Source organism: Capsicum annuum, chromosome 8 (assembly GCF_002878395.1).
Source record: "Capsicum annuum cultivar UCD-10X-F1 chromosome 8, UCD10Xv1.1, whole genome shotgun sequence".
Lineage (NCBI taxonomy): Eukaryota > Viridiplantae > Streptophyta > Magnoliopsida > Solanales > Solanaceae > Capsicum > Capsicum annuum.
Genome location: NC_061118.1, coordinates 164,429,344 through 164,449,521, shown reverse-complemented (window position 1 = coordinate 164,449,521; position 20,178 = coordinate 164,429,344). Strand labels below are relative to the sequence as shown.

The window sequence follows — 20,178 nt, the reverse complement described above, 5'->3', positions numbered from 1 at the left end:
TGAAAATATAACATAATTTTATAATTTAAAATAAACAAATAATATTTTTATGTTAAATTTCAACATAACGTGATAAATATGATTCAAAAGAAAAAGAAAAAACTAAGTCTATAATGTTATTCAACCATGAATTCTACTTAATTTAAAAATTAAAATACTAACTAAATTACATAAAAAATAAAATTAGATAATACGGAAATTTTCATGAAATCACAAGAAGTAAAAGTTGGGAATGAGAAGGAAATGAAATATAAATAAAACAAAATAAAAATATTTCTTTAAAATATTACAATTATAAAATAAAAAGAATTTAAAATATAGAAACTAAAAATAAAATAGAACAAAAAAATAATAATAGAAATGAAAGAAAGAAATTAAAAAATAATTTCATAATGTAATTACCAGCAATTACAACTTACTTCTGTAAATTAGAAAGTGTAATTATCCTTGTTAATTTCACTCGATTACTAGGTCAACCAAACATGTCAGATAATGTAAATTACACCAACTTCAATTATCTGGGTGACTTTCCAACAGTCCCTTAATGAAGTAAAAAATAAATAGTTTGCAAATTACTCCCTATTTCATTTTACTCAACTTTTATTGACATTCTTGTAGGACAATTTTAATTAGGTTATATTTTACTAAATTAATGTTATTAATAATTTTTCCTATTTTAAAACTCTGAATTCGACTACTATTACTTTACATAGAAAGGTACGGAGGACGCAAATTAGATTTAGAAGGATAATGCATGGGGTGAGTCGTAGCTAATAGTTAGAAGAGATTTGGTATAGCCAAACTAGTAGTCTTAAGGCTGTGTTCATTGGTTGGAGCTTCTAGTTAGAAGGTTTTGGGTTTGGTGGATGTCGTTGATTTGTTGGTGTAAAGTATTATTTGATGGGTAACTTGTTTTTTTTATTTCATCTTATTTCATGTTTTACTACGATTTTATCTATTGTTCTTTGTCTTGAGCCGGGGTTTATCGAAAATACTCTCTACTTCTTTGGAGGTAGTGATATGAATTGCGTACATTTTATCCTCTCCAGATCCCACTATGTGAAAATACATGAAATTTTTTATTGTTGTTGCTTTACATAGTGAAATTAATACTAAGAGTAGAAAAATAAAATATAATAATTTCTTTTAATTTTATAAATTAAATAAATAAATTAAAATAATTTTTCGTGTAGGGTCAATTCAAACAAAATAGAGAGATTAAAGGATAACTTAAAACTTTAAATGGGTGAAAATTGAAAATAATTCGAACTTCGCATGTGCAATAATAGGTCTAACGACCCGACCCAAATCCAATTTGGCAAAAGCATAGTGTTTTTGCCGATCACAACGCGCCGCCGTTAGCACATCGGTCGAATGCAAATGGCATTAAAATCAGTGTTCGATTCTTCAGTAATTAGGGCTGAATTCGACAACGCCGGGATCAACAATCGCTTTATCCCTCTTATTTGGAAGTTAGTTTTCCACTCTTATTTTACTTTTGTTGTGATGATGATGTACAAGTTAATTTTGATTATTTTTGGCTGATGATTGGTTGCGTATATATGCATGAATAATAGGTATATAATACAGAACCCAGATTGTAATTGGGAAGATATTCCATCTTTGCCGTCTTCTGCTTATGCTTTGCTACGTGCTAAGTTCAAAGCTTCAACTTCTGTTGTCCACTCTGTATTGGAGTCTAATGACGGCGTTACCACCAAGCTCCTTATCAAGCTCCAGGTTTTGCTTTTTAGCTGCCCCAACTCCTTTTTTAATACTCCTTCTGTTCATTTTTACTTGTCCAGTATTGACACAATACAGCCCCTAAGAGCAATAAATAGAATGACAATTTTACTATGCTATCCTCTGCATATAATAAATTAGGAACTAAGTGATAAATTATCTCTTGATTTTCACATTGAACTAGTAAAAGTGGACGGATGGAGCAGTTGTCCACTTCCCCTTTACGCGCTCCTTAAGAAATCATAAATAAGAAGGATTATTTTACTGATTTATCCCTTAAGAAACTTTTTTTGGAACGATAAACTTCTTTTCACTTTCAGAAAGAACTATTGTAAAGGTAAAATGGGAAAAGTTTTAACTAATTATTCTTGGTTTTGTAAATTGACTAGTAATTTGGAACAACTATTTTTAGTAATCTGGACAACTAATATGGGATGGAGGGAGTAGGAAATGTTAAATTCATATACTCCATTTTCAAATAGTAAACCAACACTAATCAGTTACGATTCCTCCTTCCCATAAAATTAGATCTGTGGTGTGTAAGATTTTGATTGTCTCCCAATTTTTGAATTTGTATTATTCTTCTAATAATATTTGTTAGGAGGTTTGAGGCATCGGTGTTCCTTTTTTTGTGCTTTAAATGTTTGTGATTGCTTACTTATTAAGAAAGACGGGGGTGTTTATAGTATCTGTACCTGAATTTCTTCCTTTACAATCATCTTTCATTGACATTGTTAAATGCTAGAATGGAGCATTTGTGGAGTGTGTGATTATGAGATATGACTCAAGCTTGGGGAAATATAATGGAAAGCCTCGTCCTGGCGGACCAAGATCAACCTTGTGTGTATCCTCTCAGGTAGGTCAATTTGTTAACCTCTATCTAGTGACAAGATTAGCTGATTTCATATTAGCTGTTAACTGTTTTATCCTTTTCCCTTGCCTAAGTATTTGATGTTTTGATATGAAAGCCATTTATGTTGACCAGATGCTCTTTTCTTGAAGGTTGGATGCAAAATGGGCTGCACATTCTGTGCTACAGGAAGCATGGGGTTCAAAAATAACCTGTCTTGCGGAGAGATAATTGAGCAATTGGTGCATGCCTCTCGTTTTTCAACCATCCGTAATGTTGTTTTCATGGTATCCTTTTTTCCCTTTCTACATAGTTATTTTTCTCCATGAGATTTGTTCTCTAGTCAGTGGTGTATCTGGATTTTGAAGGCAGTGTCTTCTTCGTTCTTTAGGCCTTCTGTTGTTTCTTTTTTTAACCATTTTTGACCTTTTAGCCTTTTTGGGTTACTAAATAAGAAGAGGGATCCATCTAATGAAGTATGAAGCTGCTAACCAAATAAGAAAAAGAAAGTAGAGTGTAGATCGAGGGATTCGACCGTAGAGTTAATGTGTAGAAATGTGTAGAGGCTTCAACCACCTTACCAAATGCTTATCTGATGCTATGGTTTTATGCTTGTAATTGGTTTCTCACGTTTATGCACAAGGTCCAGAACAAGATCTCTGGGTTGGTCAAACCAGTCCCTGATGAATTGGATCCGCCACTGTTTTTACTACTAATATTACAGATCGACTTATGACCAGCTTGCTTGTTCTACTCCATCTGTTACAATTTGTCCAGGTTCTCAAACTTGTCTGTGTAATTCCCCAAGTTGCAAAAGTACAAGTTTCTTCCTCCATCCCAGTAAAAATTAATCAACTTTTTGCTACAGAAAGTATAAGACTAACATGCTTGTTTAGATTATTTTATTGACAAAGAGAAGTGGACAAACTAATTGTTGAAATGTGACTACTGCCGTTGAAATCTCGCGTTAAAATTGTACCAAGAAATGTAGTATTAACCAATATTTGGATTGGCCTTGATAAAAACAATTTTAAAAAATCAATATCTGGGTTGGCAGAGCTGAATAGTTTTCTGCTGAAAGTAGGTTAGGATTATTGGAATGGACTAAAAAGGAATAGATAAAGTTTCTTTGTAGGATGGTGTAAGCTAGAATATAATATAGCTGAGTTCCAAATTCCCTAATGATGTTTGCGAGAATCTGTTGGAGCGAAAAAAGATGTGATGCATCAAATTTTCAAGCAGGAAACTGAGTATATAAATAAAGTTCTTTCCTTTTTCAATATATATATATATATATATATATATATATATATATATCTGTATGTATATATATATATCTGTATGTATGTATGTATAAGGTTATAATTAAAGTTCTTCGAGTCTTTGTAGAAAGATTTTCTAATTTGAATTCATTTATGAAGTAATTAAGAATTTTGGATCCATTCATGTTGTCTACTTTGTTATTTCATTTTAACTATTTTCTTCTATTCTTTTGGTTTGTTTCCATCGTCTCATTCTTGACTGATCATTTTTGTTGCATTATCATCCAACTGATGGACAGGGAATGGGAGAACCATTGAACAACTACTCTGCCCTGGTGGATGCCATACGAGTCATGATAGCATCTCCATTTCAGATCTCTCCTAGAAAAATTACAGTCTCAACGGTATGAATGACCTATTGATGTTTGTTTCTTTCAAATTACAATGTGCTATATGGTTGCTCACCTCGACTTTCACACTCACTTCTATGCACTTGAGGTGTTCCATGTAATAAATTTTCTCATGTCAGGAAACTACTTTCACATAATTATATCTTTAGTTGCATGCTTTTATTTTATATAGATCACATGAACAACAACATAAACGATTAAATGTTTTGTAGGTTGGAATAATTCATGCCATTACCAAGCTCCACAATGACGTCCCAAATTTGAACCTGGCTGTTTCTTTGCATGCACCAGTCCAAGATATCCGTTGTCAGATAATGCCTGCAGCAAGAGCTTTTCCTTTGGAAAAACTCATGAATGCACTGAGAGAATATCAAAAGAAAAGGTGTTTGCCATTGCCCTGTTATATTTCAGCAGCATTCTCTCTCTCCTTCCCATTCTATATTATGCTATTTGACTTGCATGGAGATTCGGATATTAACTTGTGTGTTTTGTAAGTAGTGGTGGTAGCAAATATCATAGTTCAAACCCAGGTATATGGCATCAGTATTTAAAGTTTATACTTGATAATCAAGGTTTAAGTTTATCTAAGGCCCATAGATTAGGGACTTTTAGCCCTATGTATTTTAAATTTCATAAGCTTAACTTTTACCTCTTTATTTATATTCGAGTAAATTTGGACTTAAAACTTTCTAACTCAGATTATGGTAATGAAAAGTTCATTGGAAATTTAAAATTTGGCAGCTCATTGTAAAGCCAAATGTCTCCAACAAGGCCCTAATATTGAGTTATTGAAACTTTTGAAAGTTATTAAAAATACAATATCAATAGAATGCTATCATACATTTTTGGACTGTTCCAAGATGGAAAGAATATGGAACAAATTAAGGCACATAGTTTTATCTTTAATGTCCATGATGATGAATTTGGTACAAGTTACTGAAGATCTTATTTTACCTTCTTTGTAGCCAGCAAAAGATCTTTATTGAATACATAATGCTTGATGGAGTAAATGATGGGGAGCAGCACGCCCATCAGCTTGGGAAACTGCTAGAGACATTTCAAGTGGTGAGTTAGCAGTTTATGTAAATCCCACCCTAAAAATGTCAGCTGTCTGTACATATGCAGGTGAATGTCTGCTTAATGCATTTGGGCGGCCTAAGACCTATATATCTGAACAGTTTGTTTCATCTTTCACTCGCAGAGAATACGGTTAGATCTTTTTGCATTGACATCATAATATGCCATTTTTCACAGGTTGTGAATCTCATACCTTTTAATCCAATTGGATCTTTAAGTCAATTCAGTACCAGTACCAATCAGAAAGTCACCAGGTTTCAGAAGATATTAAGGGATTTATATGATATTCGCACAACTGTTCGCAAGGAAATGGGCCAAGATATAAGTGGTGCCTGTGGTCAATTGGTGGTTAATCTACCAGCTAAGCGCTCTGTCAGCAGTGCAGCTCCCCTAACAGACATTGAGGATCTTCGTAGATAGAGTTAAAGGTACCTTTTTGGTTTGGGGTTCCTACAGTTAGATCTAATTTTCAATCAAGGCCCACTTGATTTGGATTTAGTACGTGCAAGCGATACTTGTTTGCAACGTGGTACCAAATTCAGCAGAAAAAAGCCTGTTTCTCTTCTTATTTTGATCTGTATTATTTACAAAAGGCGACATTCGTCACCCATGTACAATATTTGCTGCATATAGAATCCAACTGTTACCACATTACCATCCGTCTGACTTATTTCTGAGGGTTCTTTATTTTTTTTTTCTCAGAAATTCTATGTTAAAAGGAGAGACGATTAGCAGCTCTAACTACAGGAACTATATCACTTTCAGTCTTACCTGGATCAAGTTGTCGTTTCTCCCTGCCTAACCAAGCATTGTGGTTGAACCAAGATCTCGTTTTCATGAGGCTTCTTTGGAAAGGTTTTAAGGGCGAAGTGAACAATACACGAGTCTTAAGGGAGATATGAACGACGCCATCACATGCTCAAGGGAGATGTATGACAATCTTTGTAATATATATATATATATATTTTTTTAAAAAAAATAGGAAATGTAATTGTTTTAATATTAGAAATCGCACTTTAGAAGCGTGGACGTGTACAAGAGTATGCTCAAAGTGGTGCGTCCCGAAAAATATTTTGTACAAGCATGAATGAATCGTAAGCTAGCCTCTTGATTTTGTTGGTCTGCGCATATGATTTGATATGTATGCTACCCTTCTCTTTGGAGCTGCAATTTTAGCTCATCACATGCATGTATTCTCGGTTTAAACTTTGGAGGAATCTTGGTTTATTATGTCAAAATATTGAACAGTAGTTGAAGAGAGGGTTCAAGCAGTCTTGTGTGAAAATCTCCCAAACTTTGCTTTTACTTGTGTGCATTTTATCAGAAAAGGCAGCCTATTAAGCACCTCGTTCGTTGAGCAATTGTCTCTGCAGAGCAAGTGATCATTCTATGTTTTCAAGTGCTGAATTCTGCAATCGTTGAGATAAAGACAGATTTGATTCAATTTTGGTATGAGTACAAAGGAAGTTGGATTCCCAAAATAAGGCGTTCAACACATGATTCAAAAGATTAGCAGTAAGTTTACACAGAGAATTCATGCGCGGGTAAAGATGGACAAACAAAGGGAGAATACACTTCATGAAACCCAAAAGAGAGAGCACGTGTACGAGAGTTTCTCCACGAGAACGGAAATTTGAGTATAAAGATAATAATAACGCGCACAATTTTACTGCAGACTTTGTTACGAAACAGATGAACTGAATATTTCCATACAGAAGAAATCCAAAAGAACATGGCTCCATGCTGCCCATCACTAATTCACTATAAATGTTCACAGAGCACGCAACTAAAAAAAGCATCTCGAGAAGCTTTCTTCAAGTACACCGCTAAAACCACATTGCTAGAACTACGCCCCAAACACAAATCCAAGCAAAATCATAATCGCGAGGATTGTACAGCAATAGCTTTGACCATCCGGAATAATCCCCCCTCACTTTTTTGACAAACAAAAGAAAAGGGAACTACCACTTCACTTCACTGCAAGACAAGGGTGTGCTAAGAAGCCAATAGTGCTTCAATTTTCGCAATTTGATCTTCTTCATTCTTTGGCGGTGGACTCTTGTTTGCCTCATCATAAAGATCATGTTTCCACTTTTCAACCACCTTACTTGGGTTATGTCCTGGCCTTGAATTGAATCTGTCCCTCCCCATGTAATCGACGTTGCCATGGTACCTGTCTCTTGGTGGAAATTTGCCCCTCCATGGTTCACCCTTGTTTGCATTCCTCTCACCAGTAAATGGTCTCTCATATCTGCCAGGATGACGTGACATGTGGTCAGTTCTTTCATTCATTCTTCCGCCGTCTACTTCAGGCTGAGAAGGATTAGGTTTAACAAGTTCTGTTGCTGCTTTCTCAACTTTCTCAGTATCCACTGGAATTTTTTCCTCCCTAAATGACCTTTTCTTCACAGGTGGTTTAGGATCTTCCTTTACTTCAAAGTACCTGTCATGGCGCCAAACATTATTCTGTTTGCCTGAAACTTTGTTCTTCTCATCATTCATCTGCTTATCACTTGTAATGGCTCTGCTTGATGGCTCTTTCACATCTTTCCACCATCCTCGCTCTTCAAGGGGGAAACAAAAGATGGTAACCAAGTCTTGAACACAAATTACGCAGGTCATAATATGCAGGTAGGAAATACTATTTTCTTCTCTAGATATGTTTAGCTGACTCTGTTCTCAAGCATTTTATGCTTTTCAAAATTAAGGAAGACCGTCTGCTTAAAGATAGGGGTGGGCGTTCGTTTTTTATAAGTTATAGAAGAATAAGTATCTAACAAATTTGCACACAAAAGTGTGGCCTAACAATCACTGAAGTTGATAAAAACCTGGGAGATTGAGGTTTGAGTCCTCTCAAAGACAAAAAAAACACTAGGTGATTGTTTTCTTCTCATTTGCTTAAGTCTTGATGGCCAGTATTAACTGATACCTATGTTGGTGGGAGGTAGCAGGTACCCGGTGTAACGCAAGTTGTCCCATACACCACCATTATCAAGGAAAAAAATAGCTAATGTACTATAACACAGTTAGCCTGGACACCAAGCAATAGAAAGATTCTGATCACAGCTCAAGTCATGTTAGAGGTCATACAAATGGTTTGATCCTTCCTTTTGCTCCCCGGCACAGAAAAAGGACAAAGAAGAAAAAGAAATGGACGGCACTCATCAAAATCCAAGAAATATGGGGAGACTCACCACTTGCTGCCTTATGCCTGGAGCTTCGATCAACTTGCCCAGCACTACCACGCTCATCGTGCTGTTACAAGATATGCACAGGCAAGTCTAACATTGTTATATATACGGATCTACTTGGAAGTCAACGGGCTGAACAAGAATCCCACAATATCAGCCCCAATATAAGAAATAAAAGCAGATTAACTTAAATCAATGCACTAGTCCGAGGCAAATCTATTCTCATCTATTGAAGTTCAAAAGCTGAAATTTTATTTATTCATTTTCTGATAAGTAGAAGCTGAGATTTATCCAAACAGACAAGCAACATTATTATTTATCTTAATAAGCATAATGAGGCTCATAACAAGAAAGTAGAAGCTAAGATTTATCCAAACAGAAAAGCAACATTATTATTTATCTTAATAAGCATAATGAGGCTCATAACAAGAAAGTACTGGGAGGAACGAAATGAAGCAGTATAATTCTTACGACGCTCAAGTGTAACAAAGCAAAATATCTAGACAATCAACTCAAATTGAAAGTAGCTGCTTAAAACTACAAATTTAAAAGAAAATAAAGTTCAAAATTTTTGGTTTCATTTATACTCTTGCTAAGTTGAATTCCACTCCCACCCCTATCCACCAACTAACAGTAATGTTATCCTAATTTTGCACATGAATGGATAAAGGAACTACCATCAAGTTTTTTGGCATGCTTCAATTAAGTTTAGAAGCAAGCTTCACCAAAGAGCCTGATTGCCAAAATTCTACACATCAGTAGTTCAAAAGCAGAATCTAACACAAACTGTCAACACGAAACAAATGAAATTAAGTAGACACAATATAGAAACCTGAAAAAATGAGGTAGAACGAGGTACAACTGGCGGATTTGAAGAGTGTTTGGATGATCGATGGTGAGATCCTTCATTGGCATCAGCTGACTCTTTGATCCCATCATCTTTAACAGTCACGTTCTCAGATGGCTTCCTCGCAGTTCTTTCTGATGGTGCATCAAGAGGCACAGCATCTTGCAGTCGACGGTGGTGTTTCAACTCCCGTTCTGAATTGTTTCCAAAATCTAAACCGTGTGTGGTAGGTGGCCTCTCAGTTTCTTGTCTACTGTGTTTCCTTGATCTCTTTGGACTAACAAGATAAAACATGATACCAAATATTAACACACAATTTATACGCCCGAAATCTATATCATTCACAAATTGAGCTGTTCCATACGAACCACAAGGTATAGAATAAACAGAACCCCAATTTTCAAGACACAATTGACTGTTTCTAGTTGTGAAGCAATTAAAGATATACTTCCTTTGTTTCATTTTAGCCCTGAAGAAAATATTTATTAGGAATTTATTTACTAAACTAAACTTAATTCCACGGGATACGTTTCACCTCCCACCAGCAGCAACAGGTATCAGGTAACAAACTCTATCCACCAAAAATGTTTCTTTTGCCATAATGAATATTATTGGAACCATGAATCATTCAAAACTTATTATAACTAATGCATTTGCAAGTAGAGAAAGTCACTAAAATATTGTTAAGAAAATAGGAATAATGTAGAGAGAGGTTAGGTTTAGGTTACCTGGGTTCCTGATCGAATCGGGAACGGTGTCGTTTAGAGTCGGAATAGCGAGCTTCTCGACGAGACGACATATTAGGGTAAATCTGGAAGAGAAGAAGATAACTTGGTAGCTTATGTATACCCAGATATATTCGGGTCGAGAATACAGTGAAGGGCCCAATATTACTGGGCCTTAATGTTTGATCCATAGTTCGGGTTCGGCCCGACTTTAGAAGTATATGAATGAGCAAATTTTCACCTATTGTTCTTTTTGGATAACTATTTAGTAAACGACCTTTTTCTCAAATTTCTATTGCTACGTATACATCTTTTAGAACATGTATCTAAAGATCGTCTTTGAACAAATAAAAAAATGTTAAAGAGAAAACATTAGATCACAATCTAAGGTTGAGAAATATATGAATAAACATTAGATTCGAGTTTAATATTATCCAGATGGGTAATTTTATCAGGCTTATATTGCGCAATTTTTGTAAAAATAGGAATAAAATCTAAATAGTAACCTCAAATGGATTATTTGTGTCGATAAGCCAATACAGAAATTATAATATCTAAAAAAAATTCTTAACATTTTCATGGATCTGTAAGGTAAGTGTGTAATTATTCGTCTATATTAAATGAGAGTAGAATGGTGGGAGTATAAAATAAGACAAACAACCTGTATCACATGTAGTATTCAGACTATTAAAGGGAGTCATTTCAGAAGCGTCAACAAATTTCATATACTTTGCAACACATTTTGTGCTATAAACAAAGCTGAACTGCTGAAGATGCTGAGTTCCTTCAAGTAAAATTAACTCTTTGGTTTAAATCTGGTGCACCATTTCACAAGAAGATGGTCAATGTCTGCATCCATTCGAGTTCCTACGCCTCCCCAGACCAACATGTGACCAACATCTCCAAGTGATTCACCAGTTACTTGGTGAACTGTCTTGAAACCAATCCTTGTGTAGAACCTCACAAGCTGTTATATTCAAAGAGAAATAATGTCCAAATTAAAGTCAGAAAAAGTAGAAAGTAAACACCAGTTGATGTGATGCTTAATTTGACGAAGTAAAAGTATGCAATAAGGCCTCGGGGCTTTGGTCTAGTGGTACAACATGTAAGGTGTGAGTTAGGCGAATGGTTTCGAAACCTGATGCAAGCAAAAGACTAGAATTTGAGTAGAGACGGGTTCATTATACATTGAGTTTCTAATTGAGCACTAAGTTGATACACTAACATTTGTAAAATTAAACAAGAACTAGAATAATCATCTGATCGTACACCATAATGTTTTTACAGGAACCATCATTAAAATGTTATAGTAATTACTTCTGCTTCTCAAAGATCCAATCTTTAGAACAGTTCTTGATTTAACTTCTATAAGAAGAAGACCATCAATCAATTAACACTGGCCTCAATCTCAAACTAATTGGGGTTAGGTATATGAATCTTCTATATCTTCGTATGAACCTATTTCATTCCAAGACTCAATAATTTGTACTCCTACCATATGCAGGGTCCGGGAAAATACCGAACTAGAAGAGTTTATGTAGGTAGCGTTACCCCACATTTCTGTCAGAGGCTATTTTCACGAGTAGAACCCATGACTTCCTGGTGCATGTGCGAAAACTTATGTACAAGAAAATAAAATAAAAGTTCGAGTTCACAATCCAAATGCAACGTGTAAACAACTACATCAACAGGATAATTAACACGAAAAACTTGAGAGAGATTGGCGAATAACCTTGGTGTGGTAAAGCTCAGTGTCATAAATTGCTAGCAACTCAGCTTTCTTACAACCAGAATCATAACCATGCCTAATTGCTACAGCTCCAATAAACAAACCAATCCCAAATATTGATTTTTCCATCCCCAAAGTCTCTTTCTGAAGTTTAATGGAGTCTAAATGCAAAACTTTACCTTGAAACCAGACCCTTATCAACCCCTCAGCTTTCCCAAGGTCCCTTTGGGTTTTTAAGCTCTTTGCTGTTATTCTGAAAAAGGGTCCTAACGTTCCTAGCTGAAGATCAAGATTTTGGGATCTTGATGCTTCCATGATTTCTGACATGGTCGGAAAGTTGTCTTCAGAACTAGTAGTACTGTTTGTTCTTGATGAAATTTGGGAGATGATGGATTTAGGATAACATATTCTTTGCTTTGTAGATGTTGGATGAGGGAATTGAGTTGTGGAGTTTCTCATAGAAATTGGGCATTTTGCGCAAGGATATGAACTCATTTATACTCAAATTTTGAGGATATGAAATTGTGCAGGGAGTAACAAATCCTTTCTCGTCTTCTCTCTCTCTTTTTTTTTTCTAGATGTCACTTTATCTATTTTTCCTATTTTTTCGTGGAGTGGAGTGGGGATACAGCGGAGTTACTAAAAAGCATGTATGGCTTGATACATGACGCTAAATTTCAAATATTTTTTACTTAAAAATTAATGCGTACAATTAAACAACATCACATATTTTATATGGTTCACTTAACTGTTTAGTAGATGAATCAAAATATACACACTTTTTTTCGTCGAAGGTGTTGAAATTAAAATATTTTATTATGACTTGAGGTGTTCAATTGAAACAATACTTAATTCGAGTATTTAAATTATAGTATATGATAACAAGTTTAAAGAACTATGCATTAAGCAAAAATATATTTACATTATTAAGTAACAATCAATTTCACTTTTCTATCTCAATTTTGAACACTGCTATCCGTGCAGCTGAGATAATTTATCGACCACATAATAATTCATTCATATATTTAAGCCTGTGATCTCATGCCTTCTAAATATAATCACAATAGGATAACCTATAAAATGAAATTTTACCAATCACATATGCATCAATGTATATATCACAACTAATCATTAATATGATCGGTCAAATCGATCGTTACATTAAAAATGACACGTTTAATCATTAAATAACAACAAATTTAACAATATCATACAATAAAATTAACAATGGAAACATTGTATTTAAAGTAACAATATCATACAATACAATAGGTAACGAACATCCAAACAAGCAGGAAGTTAACTGTAACACTTGTTGCATTGTCTTACTGCATACAAATTACACAGTTATATACAAAGAATACAAGGATAAAGGAATAGACCCATCCTCCCCAGATTCCATTTATGGGATCACACAGGGTATGTTGATGAACGTGGACAAAGAAATAAATCTATCATTATTTTCTGCATAAATATATTGCCTTTCAAAAATTCTGGTTTGTTTTAACAAAGAATGCGTCAATTGGTACATATTTGCTGGCAGTTGGAGATGATTTCTGTTTCTTTTTGGGTCGACTGCTGCTTCCAGTATGGCTTTTCTGGACGGCCCTAACAAGAATTCAGAAAAAATTAAGATGACACCCAATATTGAGAGAAGCCAAAGGAAAATAACTACTGGATCAAATCGTAATCAGAAGGATGAAGAAATATATTCATGTATCATCAACACCATGAAGTAGAAGGTACCTCGGTTGTGGCATAGAACTTCTGTGGTGATAACCAGATTCTTCACCTTGTAGCTTTTCAGCAAGATGAAAATCAGAATGTTCTTGCCTTTCTTCAATGAAATTTGGAGGCAACTCAATACCACAAATAGAGCATTTGTAGTCATCCACCCAACGAAATAATTGCTTTTGATCTGATACAAACCCTGCTCCATCATCCTCACAGTTAACACCAACTTCCCGTCTATCACAGCTGCTTGCCTCCAATTGTCCCATATAAGAGTCAACCTTCTCAGATTTTATTGTACGATCAGTTTCAGTTGGTTCATGAACCTGCGTAAAATGACATGTTCACAATTAGAATGCTCGGTCTTTGAATCATTGACCTTTTTTCGATCAAGTAGCTGTACTGTAGCTCTTTCAAGAGAGAAACATATACCTTGGGTCTAGGTTCACTACTTTGAGGTATAACAGTATCATTCACTTCTTCATTAATGTTCCTTAATATGTGGAAACTGTAAGTAGAATTTGAAGTCTGGTTCTCCATCGACGTGCCACGCAGATCACAAGATGTCTCAGCGCAGTAGGTAGGACAACAATTCACATCAACTGAGAAAGTATTATCACAAACATCAGGGACCAAAGGCTTGTAATCATTCGTCTTTTCTCCAGAAGCATCTCCAGCTAGAATGAAATTAGAAAGAGTTCTTTGTCTGGGATCAGGTGGAATTCCATTCTTATCTTCACTGAAATGAGACATCCGAAGTCCTGATGGAAAAGTTCAACTGCTTAGTCAAAATGCTTCATACGGGAAGTTTGCAGTCAAATAAACGTCAAAATAGCTAACAAGTCGACAACTGAACGTCATTTCTAGCTTAGGGGAGAGAAAATAATATAAATGGTGTTGGATTCTGTTTGGGCTTCCGCCCCAAAGCACATTCATAAATGCATAGTTTAACCAATGACTGAAATTAAAAGATACAGAATCGTGGTGGCAAGTGAGTGGGGCAGCATCGAAATTGATAGTTGCAAAATGATTAAATCAGTCCCTCATGTAAATCAAAATAAAACCTAAAAAACAGCAAATCCAAATAACCTAAGGAATTAGTAAAATCTATGAACTGTTCTCTATAGCATCGAAATTGATAGTTGCAAAATGATTAAATCAGTCCCTCATGTAAATCAAAATAAAACCTAAAAAACAGCAAATCCAAATAACCTAAGGAATTAGTAAAATCTATGAACTGTTCTCTATATCTGCTCCTCATAATGTTAACCTTATTCACTATCAGAAATTTTAGGCTTTCAAATGTTTTATTCATTTGTAGCCGTAACCTCCCCTTCAATTCCGATAGCAGGGCTTCAGAAAAGATTTGGAGAAAATAAATTTTGCTAAGTTCAAGCTACACAATGCTACCAAATTCCAATTGATGTCGTGAATATTTCAAACCAAATTAAAAATTCTAACACTTTGAATCCCATCCCCACCCCGCCCTGCGCCTTTTCACTCTCCATTTGCAGTAATCAAGCAGAAGGGAAGAAGATAACTTCCTCTACGAAGTAAAAGGAGGACCAATACATGATCAACATCTTATAATCTATTTTGTAAAAAAACAAAATGTTTTGAAGCTTATTGTGGTGATAACAATACAAATCATTCCAGATACTTTGTCTTATTTTTGGATGATTTCAGCCACACCTGAATTAGAATATTTTGAGACACATCCTTGATGCTTTTCACCATGAACACAAAAACTTAATAACAGCTTAATTACAGTACTGAGCAATTAAAAGAAGGGAAACCATGCAAGGCAGCCATATTTTCTAAAATGAACTAAACAGTGTTAAAGCACCCACCCATGAGTCTCAAAGAAACAGGAAATTCGGCCTTCAGCAGCTTTGAAGCATGTTTCAAGATTTCCTCACTTGAACTTACGTAACTTGGCAAGGTCACAGCTCGTGTTCGAACCTGAGACCTTGATTATGTTAGCTAATTTTATATAGAAATAACCTAAATTTTGGGTAGCAAAAGTCACTAAAGGAAAATGTTGGAACTTCGAAGTACCTCAAAGGATGCGGTTTTCAGTTTTAATGTCAATGTTCGCCCAAACAGACCTTCCTTTTTCATATCAGCAGAAAGCATCTCTGATAAATCAACTGGAAGTCACAGTTGACAAAATTAACTTGGGTTCATAGAAAATGATTATGAAACACATGCCAAAGTTCCAGACATCCAGCAGAAGGAAAATTTTACCAGACTAAAAATCTGAGGGGAAAAACAATATGCACTGGTCGCACAACCAGAAACCGTGGAAGTAACTAATACCATACCTAGTTTTTGAAAAAGCAAAGCTTCATCCTCGATGGCAGAAAAGGTTCTTTCATTACTTATACTCTTTCGCATCTTATATTGAGGAGTATCGGTTCCACCAAGTCCTAGCCCAACAGAAAGGAAAAAGTCTGCAAAAAGAGGCAACTGATATGTTGTCAATAACAGAAAAATACCATCAATGGGAAAATTCAGGACACAAGCAGCGACCACATCAGTTGATCAAATTTGACGAAGACCTCTCAAACACAACAGAACATCATATTATACAACTCAAATCGAGCTTGAACTTTCCATGAAAATAGTTCTAGGTTGTGCTCTTGTCAGCTTAAGGGGAAATAAAAGAGATGAATTATATCATTAACAAACCTGCTGAAGATGGAGAAAACAAGGCACAAATGAAGCTACTCTTTTGCAGCATCTCCTCGCAGGTTGCTATTCCAAACACATCCTTTAAGATACGTTCTGTGACCTTACCAATGCCCCCAATCTGTACATACTTTCCTGAATGTCAGATTACAGACCTACATCCTAAATGCAAAAGCAGAAGTGAACTGCCTAATTGGAATGAAGATACATCATAAACCAAAGAGCCTAGACAAAACAGCTACTTTCCGTACCTTCCTTATTGGAAGTGAAGAAATAAATGTCATGACAGCACTTCGATCATTTGGCAAAACAAACTGGCCATTGGGTTTGTTGACATCTGAACAAACCTGTGAGAAGGAATAAAGAAGCTATTATTCAGACATCCTCCATCTTCATTTTGATATGAAAAAGTGTGAATAGCAGGACTACCTAATTAGTTGGGATTCCAATCCATCTTTTCTCATGATTTGCCAAAAATATGATGCAATTTTTTCCTAGTTTGGCTAAGGCATACCTACGCTAGATATGAGCTTAGATGATGCTCCTAGATTAAATGCAAAAAAAACTAATGCATCGTGTAGATGCCTCAAAAAAAGTCTATGTCGAAAGCGCATATTCATTTCATAAGAGGGCAGGGAACTAAAATAAATAATTTTCATTTTCAATACCTTAGCAAGTAAGCGGTTTGGTGCAACTCCAGCACTACACGTGAGACCTGTCTCAAGGTGTACACTTTGTCTAAGCTCTTCCGCAACCTAAAGGAGTGGAACAACCAAAGAATTGGAGGATCACAAGACACAAAACAAACTCAAGGGCAAGGAAAAGCAGGGATAGATAAGATTGGGAGGAAATTCTGATGGAAAGAGATAATAAAGATGTAGACTTACTTCTCCACTTGTAATGCCCCTCTCTTTGCAAACACTAGTAATATCAAGGTATGCCTCATCCAAGCTAGCAGCCAAAAAGTTCGGATCATATTTCTGAAAAACTATGAGAAGATGGATTACAATGCAAATAATTAGGCACATATCAATCAAAAATTAACAAGTTCATAGACGTATAGTTTGCAACCTTTTCTTGTTATGTTGCTGTAATGAGTATATTTTTCAAAGTCGACAGGGACAAATAACAAGTCTGGACATAGTTTACGTGCAATGAATCCAGGCATCGCAGCACGAACGCCAAATTTTCGGGCCTATAAAGCATAAGTACTTGTTATTCAGGAAGGGCAAAGGCAAAAACAAAGCAACAACAAACTTTACAGAAATAGGAATCTGAAAGCTAAACTAAAAATGAACTAAACATGAATATCCATCCACCAGCCACATTTGGGCAGCAAGCATCTCTGATTAATCTAAAAGCTCATCTTCTGAAATTCAAACCTCATAGCTCGCAGTGGAAATCATGGACATGCTGCCAACAGCCACTGGCTTGCCTTCCAATGAAGGATTACACAAGGTTTCAACAGCTGCATAGAAAGCATCCATATCCACATGTAGCCAAATCCTTGACAAATCACGTGTGTCTTCTAGCTCTAAAATCCTTTTCTCAGCCATCTGAAAAGGAAAAAAAAGAAAGAGAAAAAAGCTAACCCAATATAAGAAAGTTAATGAAAAGTTTGGTTACGCAGATAAAGCCACCCCCCATCCCAGCAGAGAAGGTGCAAGGGAAAAGACAGAGCAACAATGCAACACAAACAGATGATGTCATGACACATAATAAAAGAACAGGATTACTGTCAAATAGCAACTACTTCTGAACTATGAGCTATATAGTTAGCTAATTTTTTGCTCTTGACGTGACATTAAACAATAATGAGATGCTAGACAGGGCAAAAGCTAGCTCAAGAAATGCTAATTTTGCACCCAAGGGTGTGTGGCCTAGTGGTCAATGAAGTGGGTTGGGAACCTAAGGTCTCAGGCTCAAATCCCAGCAGAGGCAAAAAAACACAAGGTGAGGCTTCCAATCTGTCCTAGCCTTGGTGGACAGAATTACCTGATATCCGTTGCAGGTGGGAGATGGCGGGTACCCTGTGGATTTAGTCGAGGTGTGCGAAAGCAAGCCCGGACACCACGGTTATCCAAAAAAAAACGAAATGCCAATTGTAGTGAAGCACTTCTGTTATGGTTTAAAGGGAGCTTCAACAGCCCCATGTGAGGCCACTGCACCTTCCAATAGTGAAAAGCTCCACATATCTCTCAATAATGGATGAAGCTCAAAATAATTCTAAGATATACATCCATGCATATATTTACTTCTTTTCTACCCCCAACCCGTTTCAGATCGTAACTGAGCACAAAACTTCTTGAATTTTGTTCCACTCACAGTTGGAATTACATAATTGCACACTTAAAATATATTCACGCAGCAGCAGTCAACTGATCCTAGACTTTAGGAAAAGATTCCTTACACAGATCAAGCATTGGGACAACATGTTTTATCATAAATATTCAGTCTCAGACACTCAACCATCCACACACACATCAATTCATGTATTCAAAGAATACAGATAGAATTGGACAATTAGGTTCCGACATGAAACTACTGTCATTTAAATAAAATACCTTCTGATGATGAGATATATCTTGTGCAGTAAGTTTGGAGTACTGAATACGCATGTTCTCAATTTTCTGCTTCATATAAGCTTCCTTCTTTTCCTCATTCTCAAAATACTTGGACCCTTTACTCATTTCATACACTATCCTCTGCACTTTTTCCTTGTCCACTCCTTCCATTCCTACAATTTCAATCATCAATCACTACACCCTCATATACAACAGCAATTTACACTTCGAGAAAAAACTGATCCAAAACCACCACAGCATAAAAAAAAATGATACCAACTTTTTTGTTTATGAAATGTTGATTTAAAAAGTAATTTAAATAGGTCAATTAATCAATTCAATATACATCCACTCTACCACAACAACAACATACCCATCGTAGTTCCACAAAATAGGGTCCGGGAGGGTAGAGTATACGCAAACTATACCTCTACCTCAGAGGTAGAGCGGCTGTTTCGGTTATACAGAGTAATAAAACACAACAAAATAGTACTATAATCAAACTACACAAAACAGCAGTTAATAACATAAATCGAAGAACAAGAAACAAGAGTAATATAATACTACGACTACTAGAACGGACAGTAAGTCAATACATTCCTACCTACTACCCTTCTACCCTAATCTAATGTCATGTCCTCAGTGATCTGCAACTACGCCATGTTGTGTCTAATCAACTCCCACTAATGCTTCTTCGGTCTACCGCTCTAGAATCCATCCATAACCAACCTCTCATTATACATCCACTCCATTAGAAGAATTTCATTCTAAACTGGTGAAACTACACTCTCTACAGATGATTTAAGCAATTAATTACAATAAAACGATTGGAAATACCTAAATTTTCAACCAAAAAAAAACAGAAAAAGGTTGAAAAATTACCAGCTTTGGCATTTGTATAAACTGTATGATAAGATTCCCATGGGCGAGATGAAGAAGGATCTTCGCTCGCCACTGAGTTTTCGCTCTTCCCCATTGATTGATTGCTTCCACTACAAGATGAAATTTTCATCTAAAAGGAAAAAAGACCGCGACTTTTCCTTTTATCGTCCCAATTTGATAAAAAGTTTACCCTCCACCTCTTTAGTTGTTTAAATTATACTATGCACACTGAAGTTCTTGAGTTTGACGAGATTCTACCCCGTACTTATTTCCTGGTGACAGAGGTCCAAAACTATGCTTAATGATTCATTATCTCTTAACAATTTAATTAGACAACACCACTTGGCTTGGGCAATCCTCCTTCCTTTGAGCTATCTTTTGGGGTTGTGAGTTAGGCCCAGAACCTAATTTTACAAAAACAATAATGCTTTCGTCTTGCTATTTATTAGTTACTTAAAAACTATGATAATGTTTTT

At 35.7% G+C, this 20,178-nt stretch overlaps 3 protein-coding genes across 6 annotated transcripts; 1 reads left to right on the top strand and 2 right to left on the bottom strand.

The window, feature by feature from the left end:
- Positions 1 to 1,248: 1,248 nt before the first annotated feature.
- On the top strand, positions 1,249 to 6,610 carry LOC107840180 (dual-specificity RNA methyltransferase RlmN). The gene is made up of 9 exons (XM_016683942.2): positions 1,249 to 1,472; positions 1,578 to 1,740; positions 2,489 to 2,599; positions 2,746 to 2,880; positions 4,155 to 4,259; positions 4,478 to 4,647; positions 5,231 to 5,330; positions 5,520 to 5,770; positions 6,045 to 6,610. Exons 1-8 carry the CDS (start codon positions 1,375 to 1,377, stop codon positions 5,760 to 5,762), a joined length of 1,125 nt encoding a protein of 374 aa, XP_016539428.1. The 5' UTR covers positions 1,249 to 1,374; the 3' UTR covers positions 5,763 to 5,770; positions 6,045 to 6,610.
- Positions 6,611 to 6,982: 372 nt separating this feature from the next.
- On the bottom strand, positions 6,983 to 8,615 carry LOC107840179. The gene is made up of 2 exons (XM_016683941.2): positions 8,537 to 8,615; positions 6,983 to 7,906 (listed from the first exon to the last, which is right to left on the bottom strand). Exon 2 carries the CDS (start codon positions 7,842 to 7,844, stop codon positions 7,338 to 7,340), a length of 507 nt encoding a protein of 168 aa, XP_016539427.2. The 5' UTR covers positions 7,845 to 7,906; positions 8,537 to 8,615; the 3' UTR covers positions 6,983 to 7,337.
- A 2,138-nt stretch (positions 8,616 to 10,753) lies between these two features.
- Positions 10,754 to 19,990, bottom strand: LOC107840178 (DNA polymerase kappa). 4 transcript variants are annotated; one of them, XM_016683939.2, is made up of 15 exons: positions 19,703 to 19,990; positions 18,821 to 18,993; positions 17,639 to 17,812; positions 17,328 to 17,451; positions 17,144 to 17,244; positions 16,925 to 17,011; positions 16,508 to 16,603; positions 16,257 to 16,377; positions 15,890 to 16,018; positions 15,624 to 15,715; positions 15,416 to 15,527; positions 13,998 to 14,326; positions 13,581 to 13,891; positions 11,838 to 13,442; positions 10,754 to 11,072 (listed from the first exon to the last, which is right to left on the bottom strand). In XM_016683939.2, exons 1-14 carry the CDS (start codon positions 19,830 to 19,832, stop codon positions 13,319 to 13,321), a joined length of 2,103 nt encoding a protein of 700 aa, XP_016539425.1. In that variant the 5' UTR covers positions 19,833 to 19,990; the 3' UTR covers positions 10,754 to 11,072; positions 11,838 to 13,318. The 4 variants fall into 4 exon arrangements, with proteins under 4 accessions (XP_016539425.1, XP_016539424.1, XP_047250966.1 ...); XM_016683938.2 differs by having other exon boundaries at positions 11,838 to 13,432; positions 19,703 to 19,868; XM_047395010.1 differs by having other exon boundaries at positions 16,257 to 16,386; positions 19,703 to 19,857.
- Between the last annotated feature and the right edge of the window lie 188 nt (positions 19,991 to 20,178).